At 38.2% G+C, this 22,328-nt stretch overlaps 1 protein-coding gene across 9 annotated transcripts in view; it reads left to right on the forward strand.

Annotated features, from left to right (window-relative positions):
- Positions 1-22,328, forward strand: part of NUBPL (nucleotide binding protein like) — a 626,527-nt gene that overhangs the window by 362,274 nt on the left and 241,925 nt on the right. For all 9 annotated transcript variants that reach the window (XM_037834762.1, XM_037834763.1, XM_037834758.1 and 6 more), the window contains one exon: positions 18,089-18,182. In XM_037834762.1, coding sequence (XP_037690690.1) covers positions 18,089-18,182 — 94 coding nt within the window. The remainder of the gene's footprint in view (positions 1-18,088; positions 18,183-22,328) is intronic.

Genomic DNA, 22,328 nt, shown 5'->3' on the forward strand with positions numbered 1-22,328 from the left:
TCCTATTTAAAGTTCCACATAATTATGGTATTTGAACAAACTTTATGAGTTAAACTGTTTAGGAAATATAGATCTTGCATATAAGTAAACATCTCTTCCCTTGGTCTCACATAGAAGTTGAAGTTTTAGCCTGATTTGCCCTAGTCCTAACCAGATCTGCTTCATTCATATATCTAATTGAAGTCTGGACTCTTTTTCAGCTTTTTTAACAGTTGCTGTATGTGCTAATACTGACATTCACATCTGTTGAGCTCTAGCTCTGAGTTTCAGGTGTCATGCAGATACTCAAAGTTCCAGGGTCGATCAGGTTATACACAAAGGGATCAGCATCTCAGAATCTGGAGATCACCATTACAATTCAGGAATAGACGTGACTGCTTACAATCTGGGGACCATTACAATAAGTGTTCCCCTGATAAGCTGTGCTCTAAGATTCAATTCTGAGTTTACATGTTGTAGTTAAATATTGTAGTCCATATTGGTGAGGCATTTTAGTATTTGCCTTTGTTTCTGGTGTAGTTCACTCAAAATGCTGTCTACAGGATCCATTCACCTTCTTGGGTATCTGACAGCTTCACTCCCCCTCGTAGTTGCTCAATATTCATTGTATGCACACACCACAGTTCACCATTCTGTTCCTCAGTCAGTGTACCCTTAGGCCACCTCCACCCATTGCAAATCATGGATACTGTTGGTGGCTCTTTTTTAAGAGAACTAGAACTTCCTGGCAGCCAGTATATTTCAATGTTAGTATTAGTGAATGCTATAAAACTGAAACTCAGATATTAACATATGTTTAGTTCAAATAAGCAAGGCTTTATGGAAGGCTTACAGTGTGTAATGAAGATGCAATGTGCTGGTCAGGTTCTTTTTTCAGATACTTTAAATTCAATTTAAACAAGTCATTTTAAATTAATTGCCTTAACAGTGAAGCATTTTTAGTTCCTTGGAACCATAATAGGAGTTCTCTTTAAAGAAGTAAGAAATTGGAGCCAGAGTGATAAAATATGATTAAATGCCAGGGAAAACAATGATAAATTGTTGGCACCAGTCATTTGACTTTTTCAGAAACAAAGAGACTTATCTGTCTGCCAGTGCCAGGAGTTTCAGTGCAGAGGATATAAAATGTACTCTTTTTATTGGAGAATTTCAGAGATGATGACTCTGCTGGTTTGGATGTATTATGTCCCCCAAAATGCTATGTTCTTTGATGCAGTCTTGTGTGGGCAGACGTTTTAGTGTTGATTAAATTGTAATTCTTTGCATGTTTCCATGGAGATGCGATTCACCCAACTGTAGGTGATAACTCTGATTGGATAATTTCTGTGGAGGTGTGGCCCCACCCATTCAGTGTGGGCCTTGATTAGTACTAGAGCACTATATAAGCTCAGACAGAAGGAGCAAGCTTGTTGTAGTCAAAAGGGACACTTTGAAGAATGCACAGGAGCTGAGAGAGGAACTGTGGTTTACGGAGACATTTTGGAGATGGCCTTTGAAAGCAGACTTTTGCTCTGGAGAGACTAAGAGAGGACAAATGCCCCAAGAGCAACTGAGAGTGACATTTTGGAGAGAAGCTGCAGCCTAGAGAGGAACATCCTGGAAGAAAGCCATTTTGAAACCAGAACTCTGGAGCACATGCCAGCCACGTGTCTTCCCAGGTAACAGAGGTTTTCTGGACACCATTGGCCATTCTCCAGTGAAGGTACCCCCTTACCTTGGAGACTTGATGACCTTAGGACTGTAACTTTGTAACCAAATAAATTCCCTTTATAAAATCCAATCCATTTCTGGTATTTTGCTTAATTGCAGCATTAGCAAACCGAAACAAAGACCATGGTGTGTCTTTGGGGTAACTATCAAACCAAGAAACTCTGTATTGAAAACAAACTAATTTACATTCATGATTTCTGGGGTCTCTTAAAGTGTGTCATTTCAGCATCGAGTACTCGTGTTTGAAAAGTACCATAGGATTCCTAAAAGACAAATAAGTATGTAATACCAGGTCCTGATAAATGTTTTGAAGAAGAATAAAGTCAGGGGAGGAGAGAGATTGATGTTGGTGGGGGTGCTATTTTAGAAAGGCCATATTGACTTCCTGGCTATTCCTTGGATGTGCCAAGCATATCCTCATCTTAGGGCCTTTGCACTTGGTATTGCTTCTGCCTAAAATTCTTCTCTTCAGATATCTGCATCAATTGTTTCTCACTTCATTCAGGGCTCTGACCACCCTGTCTAGAGTAGTACCTTTCCCCACTCTTTCTTCCTTCTGCTCTACACTGTTTCACCTTGGGAACTGAAGAAAGTCAAAGAAATTTTTTGATAAATCCCTTACTATCTGAACTCTCACTATTTGCTGTCTGAAATTCAGCAATTGAAGAGATTTGGAGAATACCTGTGGCTATTTGATCTGGATATCTACATCAGGAACCAAATGGTTTTGTCTAGTAAGGGATACTTGTAGTTTTCTACCTAGCACTTATTACTCTTTGTTTTCTTAATCTGTCTGTCTCCTTCACTAAAACGGTAGCTGGGACTTTGTTTCAATTACTTTTCTATCTCATTACCTGGAACAGTTCCTGGCACATAATTGATTCTTGATAAATATGTGTTGAATAAATGTGTTAATACATGAGTGAATCTGTTTTACTCAATATCATTTAAACTTTAATTAAAATATATGATCATATGAAAAAAGCTTGTTGCACATGGTTAAGATTTAAGAATCAGGATATGGAATTATATACACAGTATGGTTTCCACTTAAGTTAAAAAAAGAATCTCCAAACCTTTCATGTGTTCATTTATTCATTCCTTCTTGAAAGGAAATTAATTAAGTACCTCCTTTGTGCTCATTCTGTGCTGTGTGTTTTAACTCAGCTTACAGTTTTATGGGAAGAGATCATGAAACAACAGTAAATGTATGCTGCCCTTTCACTGCTCTATAGCCATGTTGATCTTCTTTCAGTTCCTCAAGCATGCTAAGCTCTTACCTTTGCACAGATTATTTCACTGTCTTCACAGTGCTTCTTATATTATGAAACTGGTAATTGTATATTTATTTAGATGACTATCTATTTAGTGTCTATCTCCCTCTATATTGTAAGTTCAGTAAGGGCAGAGACCATGATACCACTTACTTATCAATACCTGTCACAATGCCTCATACAATCAATAAATATTGTTGAGTGAATGAATGAATAAGTGAGTGAATTATTAGAAGTACCTAATGGGAACATTGTATCTGACCTAATGGATGTTAAGGAAGGTTTCTCAAGGAAGTGAATTTTAAGTTGTGTTCTGAAGAATGAGGAGGAGTTAGCAAGTGAAGAACAGTAGGTAATGTGTCCTGGAACTTAAACTCAGACTTCATCCTAAAAGCCAGTAGAAGAGTTTTAAACAAAAAAGTGACATGATCAGTCTTTCATTTCAGTGATGTTAGAAACTGAGTGGATGAGGCAATGTTGGAGCAGAAGTATTTGTTGAGAGGTTTTGTAATAGATGGCGGTGGCCTCTGTAGTGAAAGAGAGAGAAGTAGATGCATTTGAGATTTTTTTCGAAGGCAGGATAAACTTAACTGGAGTGGAGGAGCAGTGAGGGAAAAGGAAAAGTTAAGTATGAGTCCAAGCTTCTGCCTTAGGAACTGAGAGAATCCTAGGGCTACTCACCAAGACTGGGGCTCTCAGGGAGGAACTATCTGAGGGGAAAAGTGCCTGAGGTACCCCTGAAACCTAAATTGAGTCTAACCATTAAGGACTTGGTTTTATAACTTAATATTCTGGCTGTAGATAGTTTAAAATTACCCAGAAAGAAATAATCAAAATGTTAATGGTTGGCCTGATAGGCCATCTGTTCTCCTGCTTCTTGCTTAGCAATAAAACTCTCTCTTTGAAACCCCGGTGTCTCAGGAATTGATCATTTGAGCATATTAGACAAAAGAATCCACTGCCTTGGTCCTGTAACAACTGAGCAGCAACCAAAGAGTTATGTTGTGACTAAATTGTAGCTGTGGGCCTGAACCCTGTCACTGAAATAAAAGCATTTCCCCAGGCCCTTGATTCTGCTTTCGCTTTGTGGAGAGGAGCTCACAGCCCAGGTACTCATGGGCAAAAACCAAAACCTCCCTCTCTGAGGTACACCCAGGTCTGAGCCAGGATAACCTCTGGTCAAGAAAAGAGGCATGGTCTTCCTTTGGATAAGTCCTTGATGCCTTGGTATCTTGAAAATGCATAATAAATATTTGTTTAAAGATATGATTCATCAATTAGTTAAAAAGTTGCTTCTGAACTTAATTTTTGGCTTTTGTAAGAAATTTAGGCCTGTGTTAACTCCGGCCCATCCAAAAAGAAGGCTTACTTTTCTCCCAAACTCAAAATGCCTTGTGAAAATATAACACAATGTGTGTAAATCCTGGAACTCTGTGTGTCCCAGTCTTGCCTCCTGGTTGCAATTAAAGACAATTTAAAAACAGAAAAAGAAAAATGTTAATGGAACTGGGATTCTAGATATATTTAAAAATTTTCCTTAAGTTTTAGTGTTCATGATGAGTCTTTCATTTTTATGAAGGAAAAAGTAATAAACTTTCAAAAACTATATTAGGACCTGCCATAGGAAATTCTGTAACAAAACAAAACAAACGAACAAAAAAACACCCAAGGGACAGAAAGGCTGAGGCCTTCTTAAGCAAAGCATGACTCTACCCAGTAAAAATAAATGATTGGTCCAGAACAGAACATTTTAAATGGGTTTGCCATTAATGTATATGCATGTGTGTAGGTCATTTGGACATTTAAACTTATCATTCAAAGAAAATCTGATGGAGGTCGGGACTGTCTCTTATTTATCCATAGACCTCAGCATATCACCTGTCACCTAGTGATGGCTCAAAGAATAGCTATTATTTTAGATTTGTTCCTAACACTGTTCGGGTCCAGACCGAGTTCATGAAGAGCATGAGACAGTGCTGCTGCAAGACTGAAAAACATGCCAGGCACTGAAGTAGACATAGATTTATTAGGACTTACAAACAGGAGAGAGTCTCTGGTGGTGGCGATCCAGAGGGGTAGTGCTCCACAGAGGGGCAGGAGTACAAGGGGCAATATGTATATGATTTTAGAACAGAGACATTCCGTATAGTATAAGGACATTGGGCCTCTAGTATAATCATTAAAGGGTCTTAAGACCTGATGTTCTACTAAGATTAATGTTTACGACTAAGGCACATTGAGTGCTGACCCACTCCCACCCCTTTACATCCATGATTACATTCTTTTCCCTCCTGGGAGGTTTTCTTTCCTGACCTTTGTCCTGGTCATGCAGGCTGCTACATGCTTGGGACTTTATTCCTGTTTAGAAGGGGGCCTGGGCCCTGGGCTGCCACAGTCCATCCCCATTAACAGATTGCTTTGACCATAGGACAGGCATTGCATCCATAAACCACCACAACAGTATAAAAGACAACAGAATAGTAATAATCTAACACGTAGGGAAGATAGTCCTAAGAAAAAATGCTACCAAGGCTGAGTAAGAGAATTAAACTAAATAGAAATGAGGTCAATAGATAATTGATTAATGCTGTGTAGGTGCTTTTGCATATGATTTAAAGCTTGTGAAATATTATATGAATGATTAGAAATATAAACAACATTGTATGTTTGTAAGGGCACAGGTCCTGCTTTGTGCTGCAGTCAAAATGTCTAAAGCTATTCTATTCTGTAAGACTACTTTCTATAATTAGGTTGTTTTGTCATTTAACAATGATATTGCCAATTTAGAATCATTAAGCACATGACCTGTATGATTAGCTAAAGCAGTTATATGCTTTTTCGTGACCATTGGGTCCCCTCCCCCATGGCAAAAATAACTAAAGGATAAAACCACCCTGACATATGCTTCACTCAATATTTAGATTTAACCATGTCCTAATTGCTAGGAGTATGTGGTAAAGAATTGTATAATGTGGTGGGGACATATGGCTGTCCCCATGTGCAGCATCTTGTCTAATCATAAGGTAAATAGGACCATTCATATTGCCCACAAGTCCATAGACACCCCAGGGGGGAGACATACGTTCTGTGTCTGTGGGAGGCATTTTGCCATTGGAAAAGGCTATTATTTTGTAACTTAATGGTAAAATTACGTACTTCTGAAGGTAGCCACCCCATATTTCAGTTCCCATTAAGACAGTCCATGCAGACAGGGTCAGTACAGTGTAAGGTTACCGCTTCAGCTGTTAGCCATTCTATCTCATCATATACAGCATATCCTAATGTAGGCCAAGACTTATTTACTTGTTTCCTCACAAGGGAAAAATATAAGCTTAAGTCTCATTATAGGATGGTGTTCTGGTTTGCTAATGCTGCCAGAGTGCAAAATACCAGAAATGGATTGGCTTTTATAAAGGGGGTTTATTTGGCTACAAAGTTATAGTCCTAAGGCCATAGAAGTTTCAAAACAAAGGCATCAACAATAGGCTACCTTCACTGAAGAACACTGATGGCGTCTACAAAACCTGTTAGCTGGGAAGGCACAGGCACGTGGCTGGCGTCTGCTCAGGGGTTCTGGTTTCAAAATGGTTTTCTCCCAGGATGTTCCTCTCTAGGTGTCTGGGGGTGTTCTCTTGGTTTCTCCCAGGCAAGCTCTGATCTAGCAAAAGTCTACTTTCAGTGGCTGTCTCCAAAATGTCTCTTGGCTGCAGCACAGTTCCTTCTGTCTGTGGGCTCTTATAGGACTCCAGTGATTTAATTAAGACCCACACTGAATGGGCAGGGTTCATATTTCCATGGAGAGAATTTAATGAAGGTCTTGCCTACAGTCACATCTCCATGGAAACATTCAATCTAGTGGTCACACCCTAATCAGAAAGATTAATCAATCTGCCCCTAGAAGATTGCATTAAAGAACGTGGAGTTTTGGGGGAACATAATACATCCAAACCAGCACAGATGGTCATTGGATTTCAGTCTTAAAAGAGAAAATATCACTCCAGGCTTGTCAGTGTGGCAAGTTCTGCCATGTTAATAGGGCATTCCACGTAGTCCAGTTAGCAGGAGCTATGGTCTAGGGAAGGCTGGTAGCGTCCAAAAATTATAAGTCCATGCAAACCCAACACTGGGTTTGATTGTGAGCATGAGTTACTGCTGAAGCCCACTGTAGCAAGGTGTTTGCTAGGGTGCTACAGGCAAAAAGAAAGATATTTAAGGAGAACAATAAGGGATAAAACCTGTTGATTTAATAATACACATGCATGAGTTCCACGGGTAGATAGTAAGGTACTAGGCAGAGGGACATTGTGGGGATGTTTTAAATACTAGATATCCTTTCCATGTAAGTCTTAAGAATCCTCCACCATGAGATCAGTCATTGCTCTAGACATAAGAAGGCTCCACATAGTTATATATAAAGTTCCCATGGGAATAGGAGGCCCCAGATTGGTAATAAAAATTTTAACAGGTTTTTTTTTTTTTTTTTTTTTAATAAATTTTGGCTGTTTTACAATGTTTTGGGTAACTCCTGTTCCCCATGGGCTTAAGATTCCTAGCCAACATGACTACATAGGCTGGCACCAAGGCCAAAGGACCTCATTTTCTCCTGTTTGTATGGTTTAAGGCACAGGCAACAATAAATTATTATTCGTCCTTTTAGACAGTAAAGTAGCTCGCCCTTTTATTTGTATTTTTAGCAGTTGCATTAGCCCTGCCATTAGCATTTCAACTAGAGCTGGGGCTACAGCCCAGGTGGATTAGGGCCTGATACAGCTTTTTAGTCCATTGTTGTAGGGATTTCTTATCTTTCAACTGTTCCTTTAAGGGGCTGTTTATTTTTTTCTTTGAGGCCTGTGCCTGTGGGGTTATAGGGTAAATGAAAAATCCACATTACATCATAATCTAAAGCCCATGCTTAGTCATTTGTCCTGTGAGAGGGGTTTTCTGAACACTGTCTATTTGTGTAAGTGTCCCGAGGAGGGCACTTACCTTTTCTAGGCAGCGTATGTTTGCTCGTTGATTAGCTTTTCCCACTAGAAAAGCTTACAGAAGTCCCGTGGCAGTGTCTACCACAGTGAATGCATACTCTGCCCCTTCCAAGAGCGGAAGGGGGCCAATATAATCCACTTGCCCCCAGGTCACTGGAGCCTGTGATCAGCCAATGTGTCCCATCTGGTGGAGCAATCAATGTGGCTGTCACAGGGAGCATGATGAGCATTCCCATGTGATGTCTATAAGTTGTTGGTGCATGATGGGTAGTTGGAACTGCTGGGCTGAACACTATAAGGTTTGATAGCCCTGGTGTCTGCTCTTTTGATGAAGTCACTTGACCATTTTTTGTGCTTTAGTAGTGTGGCTTCAGACTCGAGCAAGGGCATCTGCCTTAATTTTCCTGGGTAGCATGTTAGGAGCATGGGCAGGGACATGGCAAACAGTTACTTTTCATCCCTGGCAGGTGTCCCAGATGTCTTGCCACAGTTCTCGTTCTCATAGGAGCCAACTTGTTTTCTGGTTGCCTTCCAGATCGTGAGGACTTTGTAAACAGCCCAGCTGTCAGTACAGATAGTTAGCATGTCTCCTAGTTGATGGCACTGTAATTATCCTTATGGCTCTTAATTCAGCCCTTTGACTGTTTTGCATAGTGCCAGTCTCCTACCATTTAGTGTCAGTCCTGGGTTATACTGCCAAAGCTATCCAGGTGGGAGGCTGCCTGCTAGCAGATCCATCAGTGTACCAAGAGGACTTGGGAATTGTTCCTGTGTCCTCTATAGTGGGTAGTTCAACAGCTATTTCAGGTGTAACAATTTTCGCTGTTGAATCTTCTACATATGATACTGGTCATAAAATCTCATGCATCTCGGCACTAAGAGAGCTGGTATTGAAAACACTGTGCTGCAACAAGCGAGCTTTCCACTTTACTGAGGTACTTACTTGCACACTGCCAGAATGTGGCTTATTGACCATGACCATAATCCACTCCTGTACAGGGAGGGCACTGCTCAAGGTGATGGGACATTTCTGTGTCAGATCTTCCACTTGTAATACATTATCATATGCAGCACACAGTTGCTTTTCTAAGGGCCTGTGCCAGTTTGAATGTATTGTGTCCCCAAATGCCATTATCTTTGATGTAATCTTGTGTGGGCAGACGTTATCAGTGTTGATTAGATTGTAATTCTTTGAGTGTTTCTGTGGAGATGCGCCCCACCCAGCTGTGGATGATGACTCTGATTGGATAATTTCCATGGAGGTGTTGCTCCGCTCATTCAGGGTGCATCTAAGTTGAGTCACTGGAGCCAGATAAATGAGCTGGCAAACAGAAGGAACTCAGTGCAGCTGTGAGTGATGTTTTGAAGAGGAGCTATAGCCAAGAGGGACACCGAAGAAATCACAGGAGCTGCAGATGAGAGACATTTTGAAGACAGCCGTTGGAAGCAGACTCTTGCTCCAGAGAAGCTAAGAGAGGACAAATACCCCAAGTGCAACTAAGAGTGACAATTTTGAGGAACTGCAGCCTAGAGAGGAACGTCCTTGGAGAAAGCCATTTTGAAACCAGAACTTTGGAGCAGACGCCAGCCATGTGCCTTCCCAGCTAACAGAGGTTTTCTGGACACCGTTGGCCATCCTCCAGTGAAGGTAACCGATTGCTGATGTGTTACCTTGGATACTTTATGGCCTTAAGACTGTAACTGTGTAACCAAATAAACCCCCTTTTATAAAAGCCAATCCGTCTCTGGTGTTTTGCATTCCAGCAGCATTAGCAAACTAGAACAGGGGCTATATCTTAATTCTGCCCCTTTCCATAATTGTGACTAGAACCCTAGGGACACTTGTTTATAGAGTGTTGCCTTTGCCAGAAACCCCACCCGAAGTTAATGTTGGTGCTAGTCACCTCCAATTCACAGGGTAAGTCAGGATCTATCCCCCTTAGTGCTTGTGTCTATGCTATTGGTTTTTTTGCTTTTTCAGAAGCAGCCTGCTGAAGGTCATCCTATTCCTAAGTATTACTGTTTAAAATTTGCATATACAGTGGTTTTAATATTTGAGCTAAATGGGAAACAAAAGATCTCCAATATCTTAGTAGTCCTAGGAAGGCCATTAATTGCTTTGGCCTATCAGCGTAGGAAAACATTGCACTTTGTCAATATTGCAAAAGGAATAGTTTTTGTCTTACCCGACCATACATAACCCAAGAATTTTACAGAACATCCAGGGCCTTGTAGCTTGACATGATTAATTGCCCATCCTGGCTTTTGAAATGGGATATTAAAGTTTCTGATACCTCTTAGTTCTGAAAGAGAATTGCTGGTTAACATGATATCATCAATATAATGAAATAATATCACAAATTTGGGTTTCTCCTGATTGGCTAAGTCTTTTGCCACTAGGGTGTGGCAAATGGTCAGGCTGTATAGATAGCCTTGTGGGAACATGATGAAAGTCCTTGTGGGAGATGGTGAAAGTAGATTGACTTGCTTTATTTAAGGGAATACTGAAGAAAACATTAGCTAAATCTAAAACAAAATGATATTGGCATAAACAAGTGCTTATTTCTTGTAGTAAAGAGTAATGTCTGGAACTGCTGCATACAAAGGTGGTGTTACTTTATTTAATTTCATGTGCTGGGTTCCATCAGGTTTCTCTACTGGCCACACAGGGCTATTATAAGAACTATAGGTTGGTACTAATGTTCCTACATTTTTTAGTTTGTTAATGGTTGAAGAAATCTTTTGATGTCCACCCAGGAGCTTATATTGTTTAATGGCTACAGTCCTCTGAGATTGCAGTACTTGTACAGGGGACTATTTCTCCTGCCCTCTTAGAACCACCTTTACTATTATATACTGGATGCAGAATTCTCCTATGGTAGTTTGTAATGTGGAATTTAAGAGATCAATTCCTAATATATATTTGAGTATAGGAGAAATATATATAGTGTATTCCCAGGGGAGCAGTCTCCCAATTTGTAAGATAAATTATGTTATTTGGCTCTGATTGTTTTTCCCCATAGCCATTTGTGGCTAGCATGGGTCCGTTAAATCGGGTTACATTTCCATAAGTCAAAGTACATTCAGCTCCAGTGTTTGCTAGTGCTAACATTTTCTGTTTGTTAGTACCGGACCGATAAATAGTTAATTCTACATGTGGTGTCTGTTCCCTGGGGTCCCCAGTTATCACTCATACCCAGGGGTCTTGATCCCTCCCCTATGGGAAGGGAAAGGGGGCTTGCCAATCATCATCTGGGGTGCAGAGGGTTGGATACCCTGTGTTTTCTTAGTTGGTTTATCTTCCCTTCAGCTGTTCAGGGATTCATTTGAGTAAATCTTTTGTCTTTGGGTAATTTGTTCCATAATTTAACTAAAACAGCATTTAGTTGTTTATCTATGGTTTCTAGTTCTGTCCCTGCAGCAATTAGATCAGCCTACATTTGCTTATGTGAGACCCGATTAGGGCTGTCATGTTCTCAGGAAGTCTTTCCTGTTGCTCTCACTCCTCTTTTCCAGAGCTGCTCTGATTTCCCAAGATCTGCTATGGCTTGAGCAGCTCTTGAAATGGGTTGTCCCACTAGGAGACTCAAAATGGACATGAGGAGTCCATAAAAATGATTAGGAACAGTGTGCAAAATGGCGCCTTTCATTCCTGCTATAAAAGTTTCATTGTCAGGTTCTGCAAAATGCTCAGAATATATATTGCATGTTTCATCCCAAGACCCCGCAAAACATCTTGCAGTTCTTTCATAGACTTCCAATGGGGAGTAGGGTGTGGAATATCTCCCTCATTGGGCCAGGCAGACTTGAATGTGGCTGCTAGCCAGGCTAACAAAGATACCATTTCTTCATGATTTAGGGTGGCATACAGGCACTGGCGCAGGAATGGGTGAGTTGTATTAGACAATAGCTTACCCATCTCCATTCCAGTTAATGTTATGGCCTTGGCTCCTGTGTCCCATACTCATAAAAGCCAATTGGATGACTCCCTGATTTTCTGCCAGTAACGCTGCTTGAGATCACATAATTCAGCAGCAGTATAATCTCTTATGGTAATCTGGAGTTTCCACTCAAGAAGTTGTAATGTTTGGGGGTCCACCCAATTAGGTCACTCCTACACTGTTTTAAATTTTTTTCTGTAGCACTTGGGTTTACCTGCTGGAGTGGCTCCTCTTCCTCCACTTCCCATACTTCTTCCTTTTCCTCCTCTTCATCATCAGATGAAGAATCTTTGGGATCTCAAGCTTTTGGGTTCCATCCCTGATTAGTTAGTATTCTCTGGACTCCAACTTGAGATAATTTTCAACCCGAATGCAACCATATCTACAAGCTAAAATTTCTAATTGATCATCCATATGATGCAAGTGCTTGGTTAAGGCATCTTTCATGTCTGCTTGAGCGAGACATGTGTCCCTTTCTAATTTTAATTCTTCCTCTAGACAGTGGGCTGTTGTTTTTGCCACCTGTTCTGCCTCTGTGGCCATACATAAGGCTCCCAAAAGGAGCCAGGCTATGGTTGCCTCTATTGGCATTCTCCTTTCTTTTTGCTAAGATTTCGTTGTCCTGCTATCTGTTGCAAAGCAGGTTAGCAACCCTGCTGGAGTTATTAGGGCATCTCCATATTCTCACAATGGTCCCCATCCACCCAAGAGGATAGCCACCCCTCCCTAATGGGCAATGCAGGCCAACCTGGGATTTCCCCCAGCGATTCTCCCTTCTCTGGACCCAGGACTTCTGCTGCCAGTAGTGTCTCAGTCTCCTACCTGGCTTGACAATTATTTGTCCTAGACCGAGCTCATGAAGAGTATGAGCCAGTGCTGCTGCAAGAGACCAAAACACACACCAGGTGCAGAAGCAGACATAGATTTATTAGGACTTACAAACAAGAGAGAATCTCTAGTGGTGGTGGTCTAGAGGGGTAGTGCTCCACAGAGGGGCAGGAGTATAAGGGGCAAAATGTATATGATTTTAGAACAGAGACATTCCATTTAGTATAAGGACATTGAGCCTCTAGTATAATCATTAAAGGGTCTTAAGACTTGATGTTCTACTAAGATTAATATTTAAGGCTAAGGTATAATCAGTGCTCTTCCACTCCCATCCTTTTACATCCATGATTACATTCTTTTCCCTCCAGGGAGATTGTTTTCTTTCTTGACCTTTGTCCTGGTCATGCAGGCCCCTACGTGCTTAGGGCTTCATTCCCACTTAGAAGGGTTTCCGGGCCCTGGGCCACCACAAACACATTTGTTTATTTATTTATATTTATTTTTTACAGTTCTTTTAGGTTTTTTTTGTTGTTTTTTTTTTTTATTCTGGTAACATATACACAACATAAATTTTCCCGTTTTAATCACTTTCAAATATGCAATTCACTGGTGTTAATTACATTTGTAATGTTGTGCTATTATCACCATAATCTATTGCCCAAAGTTTTCCATTACCCAAACAGAAATGCTGTACCAAGTAAGTGTTAACTCTCCATTCCCTACCCACCCCCCTGCCCCTGGTAACCTGTATTATAATTTCTGACTCTGAATTTACATATTCCAAGTACCTCATTTAAGTGAAATCATACAATTTTTGTCCTTTTGTGTATGACTTATTTCACTTAAAATGTCTTCAAAGTTCATGCACATTGTCACATATATTAGAAGTTTATTCCTTTTATGAATGATTCATATTACATTGTGTGTATATACCACATTTTTATCATTCATCAGTTGATGGACACTTGGATTGCTTTTGCCTTTTGGCAATTGTGAATAATATCACTATGAACATCAGTGTGCAAATTTCTGTTTGAGTTGCTGCTTTCAAATTTTTGCATTTATACCTAGGTGTGGGATTGCCAGGTCATATGGTAATTCTGAATTTAGCTTTCTGAGGAACTGCTAAACTGTTTTCCGCAGAGATTGCAGCATTATATTCCCACGAACAATGAACAAGTACTCCCATTTCTTCACATCCTCTGCAACACTTGTTAGTCTCCATTTTTTAATAGCAGCCATTCTAGTGGGCATGAGTTGGTATCTCATTGTGGTTTTGATTTGCATTTCCCTGATGGCTAATGGTGTTGAACATTTTTTCATATTCTCCTTGGTCATTTATATATCTTCTTTGGAGAAATGTCTATTTAAGTCCTGTGTCTATTTTTTAATTGGGTTATTTGTCTTTTTGTTGTTCAGTTGTAGGATTTCTTAATATATTCTGCATATTAAACCCTTATCATTTATATGGTTTCCAAATATTTTCTCTCATTCTGGAGGTTGTCTTTTCACTCCTTGATAATGCCCTTTGATTCACAGAGTTTTCAATTTTGATGCAGTCCAATTTATCTATTTTTTTCTTTTATAGCTTATGCTTTTGGTGTGAAATCTAAGAATCCATTACAAATACAAGGTCCTGAATATGTTGTACTATTTGTCTCCTAAGAGCTTTGTAGTTTTACTTCTTATATTTAGGTCTTTGATCCATTTGAGTTTTCGTATGTGATGTGAGGTAGGGGTCCATTTTCAGTCTTTTGCAGGTAGATATCAAGTTTTCCTAGAACCATTTTTTGAAGAGACTATTCTTTCCCCATTGAGTGTATTTCAGATCCTTGTCAAAATTCAGTTGGCCCATAGAAGGCAGTTCACAGAGCTCTCCTATAGAATCCTGAGCTAAGAGTCATGCCATGCTGCCAGGGGCAAGGGATGCTGGCTGTTGGACACACAGTACAGTGCCTGGGACTGTAAGGAAACTGTTTTCTAGGGCAGATAGGACATTCAGAACTGTATAAATGGTGGAATTCCCAGGGCCACATGCATATGCCCAAGACAAGATGCATGTACAGCAAGGACCAGAGAAGACCCTATTCTTCGGCCTGGAACTATCCTTCAAACTCATTTTACGGATACTCCCTGGAGGAGAGCACCTGCGCAGGTCAATCTGCGAAGACTGAGGAAGATGTATTTTTTCCCTTCCTCCTCCTTTTTCTTCTTTTTTGTTAGCTTCTGGCATTCAAGAAAAGCTCTGTGATAACACTACCTGGATTACAGGTTTAAGAAGCAGATGCCTCACAATCTAACTTCCAGCAATAACACATTAAAATATCAAAATGTCCAGGTTTTAGCAAAAGGCTACAAAACATACAAAGAAACAGGAAGCTGTAGCCCAGTCAAAGGAGAAGATTATAGCTTTAGTAACCATCACTGAAGAGGACCAGACCTAGAACATATGAATGACTTTTTAAAAATAGTCCTAAATGTGCTCAAACTAAAGGGAAACATGGACAAAGAACTAAAGGATCAAGAAAATGATAGATGAACACAAAGAGACTATCAATATAGAGTTGAAAATTATGAAAAGGATCCAAACAGAGCTGAAGGCCACAGTAAAAGAAATTAAAAATTCCCTGGAGTGATTTAATGGCAGATAGGAACTGGCAGAAGATGGAATCAGTGAACTTGAAGATAAGACAATTGAAATCATCCAGTCTGAGGAGCAGAGAGAAGAAAAGTGAACAGAGCCTGAAGAACCTGTGGGATACCATCAAGTATAATAATACGCATATTGTGGGAATCCCAGAAGAAGAAAGACAGAAAGGGGCAGAGAGTATTTGTTTCAGTTTGCTAATGCTGCCATTATGCAAAATACCATAAATAGATTGACTTTTATAAAGGGGGTTTATTTGGTTATAAAGTTACAGTCTTAAGGCCATGAAAGTGTCCAAGCTAAGGCATCAACAGTAGGGTACTTTCACAGAAGAATGGCCAATGGCGTCTGGAACACCTCTTTTGTCTAGGAAGGCAGGTGGCTGGCATCTTCTTCCTTTGCTCCCAGGTTGTGTTTCTAAAAGGCTTTCTCACAGGATGTTTCTCTCTAGGCATATGGGGATATTCTCTTAATTTCTCCTAGGCAAACTCTGGAGGAGCAAAAGTCTACTTTCAATGGCTGTCTTCAAAATGTCTCTCTTGGCTGCTGCTTCTTCTGTTTGTCAGCTCTTTTATATGGCTCCAGTGATTTAATTAAGACCTACCCTGAATGGGTGGGGTAACACCTCCCTGGAAATTATCCAATCAAAGATCTTGTCCACAGTGGATTGAGTCACATCTCCATGGAAACACTCAATCAATAGGTTCCAACCTAAACAACACTAATACATCTGCCCCCACAAGATTGTGTTAAAGAACATGGCATTTTAGGGGACATAATATATCCAAACCAGCACAGTATTCAAAGAAATAATGGCTGAAAAGTTCCCAAATTTAACAAAAGACATGAATATATACATCCAAGATGCTCATTGAACTCCAAACAGGATTCACCCAAATAGAACCACACCAAGGCATATTATAATCAAACTGCCAGCTGCCAAAGATAAAGAGAGAATTCTGAAAGCCACAAGAGAGAAGAAATGGGTCACATACAAGGGAACGTCAATAAGATTAAGTGCCAAGTTCTCATCAGAAACCATGTAGGCGGGAATTAGTGGGATGACACCTTTAAGGTGCTGAAAGCAAAAAATTGCCAACCAAGAATTCTATATCCAGCAAAACTGTCTTTCAAAAATCAGGCAGAGAGAAAGACATTCCCAGGTAAACAAAAGCTGAGAGAGTTTGTCACCACTAGACCATCTCTACAAGAGGTGCTATAAAGAGAGTCCTGCAGGTTCAAAGATAAATACAGTAGACAATAAATGGAAGTGTTATGAAGAAATAAAGATCTCTGGTGAGGGTAACAACCTGGGTAAATATAAATCCAGTAATACTGTATTTTTTGTTTGTAACTTCGATTTTTATTTCCTGCAGGATCTAAAAGGCAAATGCATAAAATTTTAATGAGACTTATCAATTCCAACAAATATACTACACAATGCAAGATGTTAATAATAGGGTGGTATATGGGAATCCTGTATTTTATGCATAATTATGCTGTAAACCCACAACTTCTCTAATAAAAAATGTAAAGATAAATCAGTGGTTTGAGACTCATAATGTATGAACACGTAATTTGTGACAGGAACTACATAAAGGTGGGGGGATAGTATCGGAACATATTTGAGTACACTATTGAAGCTAAGTAGATATCAAAGCAAATGAGAGTGTTATAGATTAAGGATGTTAAATTTAAGCTCCATGGTAACTACAAAGAAAATATCAGAGAATATGTAAGCTCATAGTAATGGAAATTAGAGGGCAAGTTGTCAGTGATGTGGGCAGGGAGAATGGGGAGTTAATGCATAATGAGTGTAATGTTTCTGTTTGGGGAAATGGGAAAATTTTGGTAATGGGTGGAAGTGAGGGTATTGCATATTGTGAATGTGATGAATCCCATTGCATGATATGCTTGGAAGTGGTTGAGATGGAAAAGTTTATGTTGTATATATATTCCCACATTAAAGAAAAGAAAAAGAAGAAAGTTCAGCTAAAGAGACAATGACAATTAAATGCGATACACGATCCTGAAGGGATCTAGCAAGGGAGGAGAAAACTTTCAAAAGGACATTATTGGGACATATGAAAACATTGGAATATGAACAGTAAGCTTTATATCAGTGTTACATTCCTTGAACTTGATAACTGTAGTTAAGGTGTTACATAAGTGAATATCCTTGTTTTTGGGAAATGTACATGGCAGTATAAAGTGTTCAAGGAGCGTGATAAATTAAACCTACACTCAAGTATTCAGAAAATAGATTGATAAATGGATGGATGGATGGATAGATAGATAAATAGAATGATACAGCAAATGTAGCAAAATGTTAATATTGGTGGATCTATGTATCTGGGGAGGGGGGTAAGGGTATGTTGGAGTTCTCTGTATAGGGTTTATGTTATTTTAGTAACTGTCTTATAAATTTGAAAGTATTTCAAACTTTTAAAAGTTTTTAAAAAGTGAAAAACAATTACATAAAGAGAAAATGAAAAAAAAAAAATTGTCCATGAATTTGAGGGTTTATTTCTGAACTCCTGAATCTATTCCATTGGTCTATATGTCTGTCCTTGTACCAGTACCACACTGTTTTGATTACTGTTGCTTGGTAATAAGCTTTAAAATTGCAATGTTAACACATTTATTTTTATTCACTTTTCATTGCATTTGTTATAAAGTGATATTATGTCATCTTGGTTTTAGGTAGATTGGGGTCAGCTGGACTATTTAGTTGTTGACATGCCACCAGGAACTGGAGATGTGCAGTTATCAGTCTCTCAGAATATTCCCATTTCAGGTAATTTTTAAAGTGATTTATGATTACTTTGATGTTTTGATATTGCCATATAGAAAAACAAATTCCATGAGAGGAAGACATTTTTATGTCTTGGAATATATAATCATTTATAGATTGTGGTAACTTTTTTAGCTAAATAGTAAAAATTATTTATTAGAGATCAGAGGCATAAATTGAATTTTTCAAAAATATACTTGAATGAGTATATTTGCAAATATGTAAAGACACTTTGAAAAGGCAGTAATATAAATCCATATTGTAGAAAAGTAGTAGCTTTTAAGTATTATTTAGAGAGAACATGACTATTTGGTTCACTGCTGTCTAGCACTTTTAGCTTAGTGACTGGTAGACTCTCAGCAAATTTTTATTGAATGTACACTGAATAAGAGTAAATATTAGAAAGAATTGGCTTTTTGATAAATACAACTGTGGGAAAATTTAAAATTCTAATTATTTAGTGTTAAACTCAAAAGAACAATAAAAATAAGCTTACATCAAAATATGTAGTACTTCAGTGGTGGTGAATAACTTTTGTTTATCATGGAATTTAAATATTAATGGTCGGCTTTTATGTTGAATCAGTTGTTAAAGATTTCTAGATTCCACTGAAGAAATAGATACATATCTCTGGGAAAATAATGGAACTTTAAGTGTCTTTGCAAATCAGGTATTGGGAATCCAGCAGGTATCATTAAAGTTTAATCATCAAAAGGTTTAGAATCTAGATTTTTCACAAGATATATATGTTATTTGGAAATACAAATATAGCCTAATTAATACAAATAGTTTTGATGTTTTAATATATTTATAACCTTTTTTGAGTCTGAGACATTCTCTTTGGTGAACCAGGCTGTAAAGTTTATGGTCAGAGTAAAGTCACACAGGAAAATAAGTAATCCTTTCTGTAATCAAGGTTACCATATAGCCTGCTTTTTCATTTTTTTAAAAGTAGTTCTGGGAATTTTATATTTCTAAATTTTAAAAATAATACTCATTAAATATTTATTTTTTAAAAATATGCCCCTGGCACCTTGAAATGTCTGCTGCAGGCTTTCAAAATGCTTACTTGACTCATATGGATAATACATTGATAAAGTTGGGCTAAATTTTCATTTATGCTCTGAGAAGTGACTTTTGTTATCTTGAAAAAGCTTAATTTTCTTCACACACGTAAACTAGTATCTCTAAGCAATTTGCCTTTGTTTACTCAGGTAACAACTTCTCTGTTTGGATAAGATTTATGATTTAATCTTCCTACTTTAACTTGCACTTATACTCGGGAAGTAACAGTGTGTAGACTGCAGTTGAGATTTGCTTCTTCTTTAACGGTTTCTTTCTTATGTACTGAAACTTAAACAGTACATTACTTTATTCTTTTCATCTGATGAAGAGCCGGCCCTATAATAAGTGATTAGTGTTGCATGAGAATAAGAAAGTGTTTTTTACATTAAAATTAAAAGAACAATAAGGAAAATATGTTTTAAAAGATTACGTTAAACCGAAACTTAAAATCGATATTATGATTAGTAAATTTAATAAATCAACTAATATTTACCTATATGCAAGGTGGCTTCTAAGCAGTGTGGAGACTCCAAGGATAAATAGATAACAGATCTTTTCCCTAGACCTAAAGTTCTTTACCTAATTCTGTCAGACCTTTTTTGAAAATCCAAAATTATGGATTTTCTCCTGGAAAATACATTTATATATACATACAGAAACACTTATTTTATGTATAATTTCAAGGGATTCAAAAAGCTCTAGCTGTGGGATACAGTGCAAGATAAGGGGTTGGGGGAGGGTATGACTGGTAAGGAAAGAACATGGATAGCCTTAATCCAGATTATGAGAAGTATTATATGAGAGATCCAAACCCCTAAGATATGAGGGCTTAAAGAAAGGAAAGATCGTGGGTTTGAGAGGAATTGTAAAACACTTCATGGAAATGAGCCCTAAAGTATAAATGTAATATATTGTCGAGTATTCAATTTACCATCAAACCAAGCTTAACATATATTTCACTTACCAATCTGATAAAAAAAAAAAATAGGGCGAGGTATTTAAAAATGCTTTTGAAAATACACAAACTTAGTTATTTCTGGACTGCAGAATTAAAAATATTGTTCATCAGTATTTTCTAAATTTTCTATAATGAACATGTTTATTTTTATAGTTAAATATTTTAAAAAGCATTAATTCTTTAAGGACAGTAGATTTCCATATAAAATGGTACCAGGATGATTGCCTGCTAATAATAAACTGCCATTTAATGACAGTCTTCCATACATTTCTTTTTATATTGAATTCTCTCACAGGTGTTATATTACCCCTGTGAGAATTCTTTAAATCTTAGAAAAGTTAAGTAACTTTCCAAGATCATACCACATAGATTCTGATTAAGCTTATAGCTCATGCTTTTAACCTCTATATCAAATTGCCATAACACAAAACCAAGCAATGTTCGATTCTACTCCATTCAAACCCATTTAGATTGAAATTATTCTAACCTGGGTGATCCCTGAAAAACCATTAATTTGTCTATGAATATCTCTAAAACACTGCACCCCCATATGGTGATATAGCATGAATATCCACCAACTGTCTGTATTGATGTTTGCTGTATTCAATAACCTACTTTTGTTTGAGTCCTGAGAAACTACTTTGGGTCTCTTTAACTTACACAATACAGAAAATATTTGGATATAGTCTAGAAGTAGTCTGTTTTGACCTTTAGAACAGGAATAGAGCTTCAAGGGATTCTTGGAAAGACCAGTATTGATCTTTGGGCTGTTCCACACTGGCCTTGGATGTTAGGCTATATTCCATGCACACTAGCTTTCAGTATAAAATTGTAGCTGTCAGTGGTAGGACATTCACACTGTGGCTTATTATGTCAATATTAAAATTGATAGTAATAAAAAGACTAGAAATACCCCAAAATGTATCTTCTAGATTTTCTGAAGTGAGTATTTATCAATTTTACAATTAGAAAAAAGTAACAAAGTTGTTTAAAAATACAGTATCGATTCCATAGACTGTGGGAAATGGAAGATTCAAGACCAAATAGTCTTAGGCATACTAATAGTCAAGTGTCACACAATATTCAGTCATTCATTTATATGTAAATAAATCCATCTTGAGCATCTTATATGTGCCAGATACTGTATTAGGGAATGGGATATTTAGTCCCTGCCCTTGAGAAGATTGTCATCTGGTAGAAGGAGCATAGGATGAATATCTTATGGATAGTCTAGATTAAAGGATTGGATTTATTAAACAAAACAAAACAAAACAAAACAGCCCCCTCAAAAAAGTTATGAAAATAATTACTTTCTGGTTCTGAATTGTTTAGTGATTTCCTATTCCTCTTTCTTAGGAGACTGGTTGATGTTTGTTTTCATTTTGGAAGATCCAGACAAATACCTGAGAGGAATCCTTTTAGGTTTCTGCTGGTCTCATAGGTCTGAAAGGTAGATTGTAACACTGGGCTACCATTGTGCAAAAGGATGAGAATTGCAATTATTTCTGGGACTATGGAATTGTGTTGTTGGGTACCTATATGTTACCAATTGGCTACTGTTCAGTTGGAAGAACATGTTCCTTTGATAATCATATATTAGTGAAAGTATCCTACCAAAACAAGTCCATGTGGTGGTGGGGGTGCAGGCGGGGGTAATGTGTCTCTGTGTGTTTGTCTATTAAAGGCTTAGTGCCTGAGGTTTGGTTTTATTCAGGTCAATGTTATTTCACAGCTAACATATCTAAGGAGATATGGAGCCAGCACCTAGGATTTAGAGGGAAGGATGCTGACTAGAGAGTTGCGGACCTGGCTGAATCATGGGTCTCATCAATGTACATAACCTGGACCAGCTTGTCAGAATCATGTCTACTCTTCAAGGCCTAACTAACTAAGTGATCTCTTCTCTAATTTCGCACCTAATTTTCCTTTCCTCTGTTATCATTGACTTTAAAACTCTTTTTAAATATTCTTTATGTTCTACCTTTTCTTATGTCCCATGAACTGCATAAGCTGTTTACGCTCCCATTCGAGGCTCTCTGTGATTTGACTTCACTCTGTTTCTCACTAAATTCCCTCATATCACCTGGGTTCCCTCAAACAAAACAACAATACTACGTACACAGTAT

The sequence above is a fragment of the Choloepus didactylus genome, chromosome 4 (assembly GCF_015220235.1).
Source record: "Choloepus didactylus isolate mChoDid1 chromosome 4, mChoDid1.pri, whole genome shotgun sequence".
Classification (NCBI taxonomy): domain Eukaryota; kingdom Metazoa; phylum Chordata; class Mammalia; order Pilosa; family Megalonychidae; genus Choloepus; species Choloepus didactylus.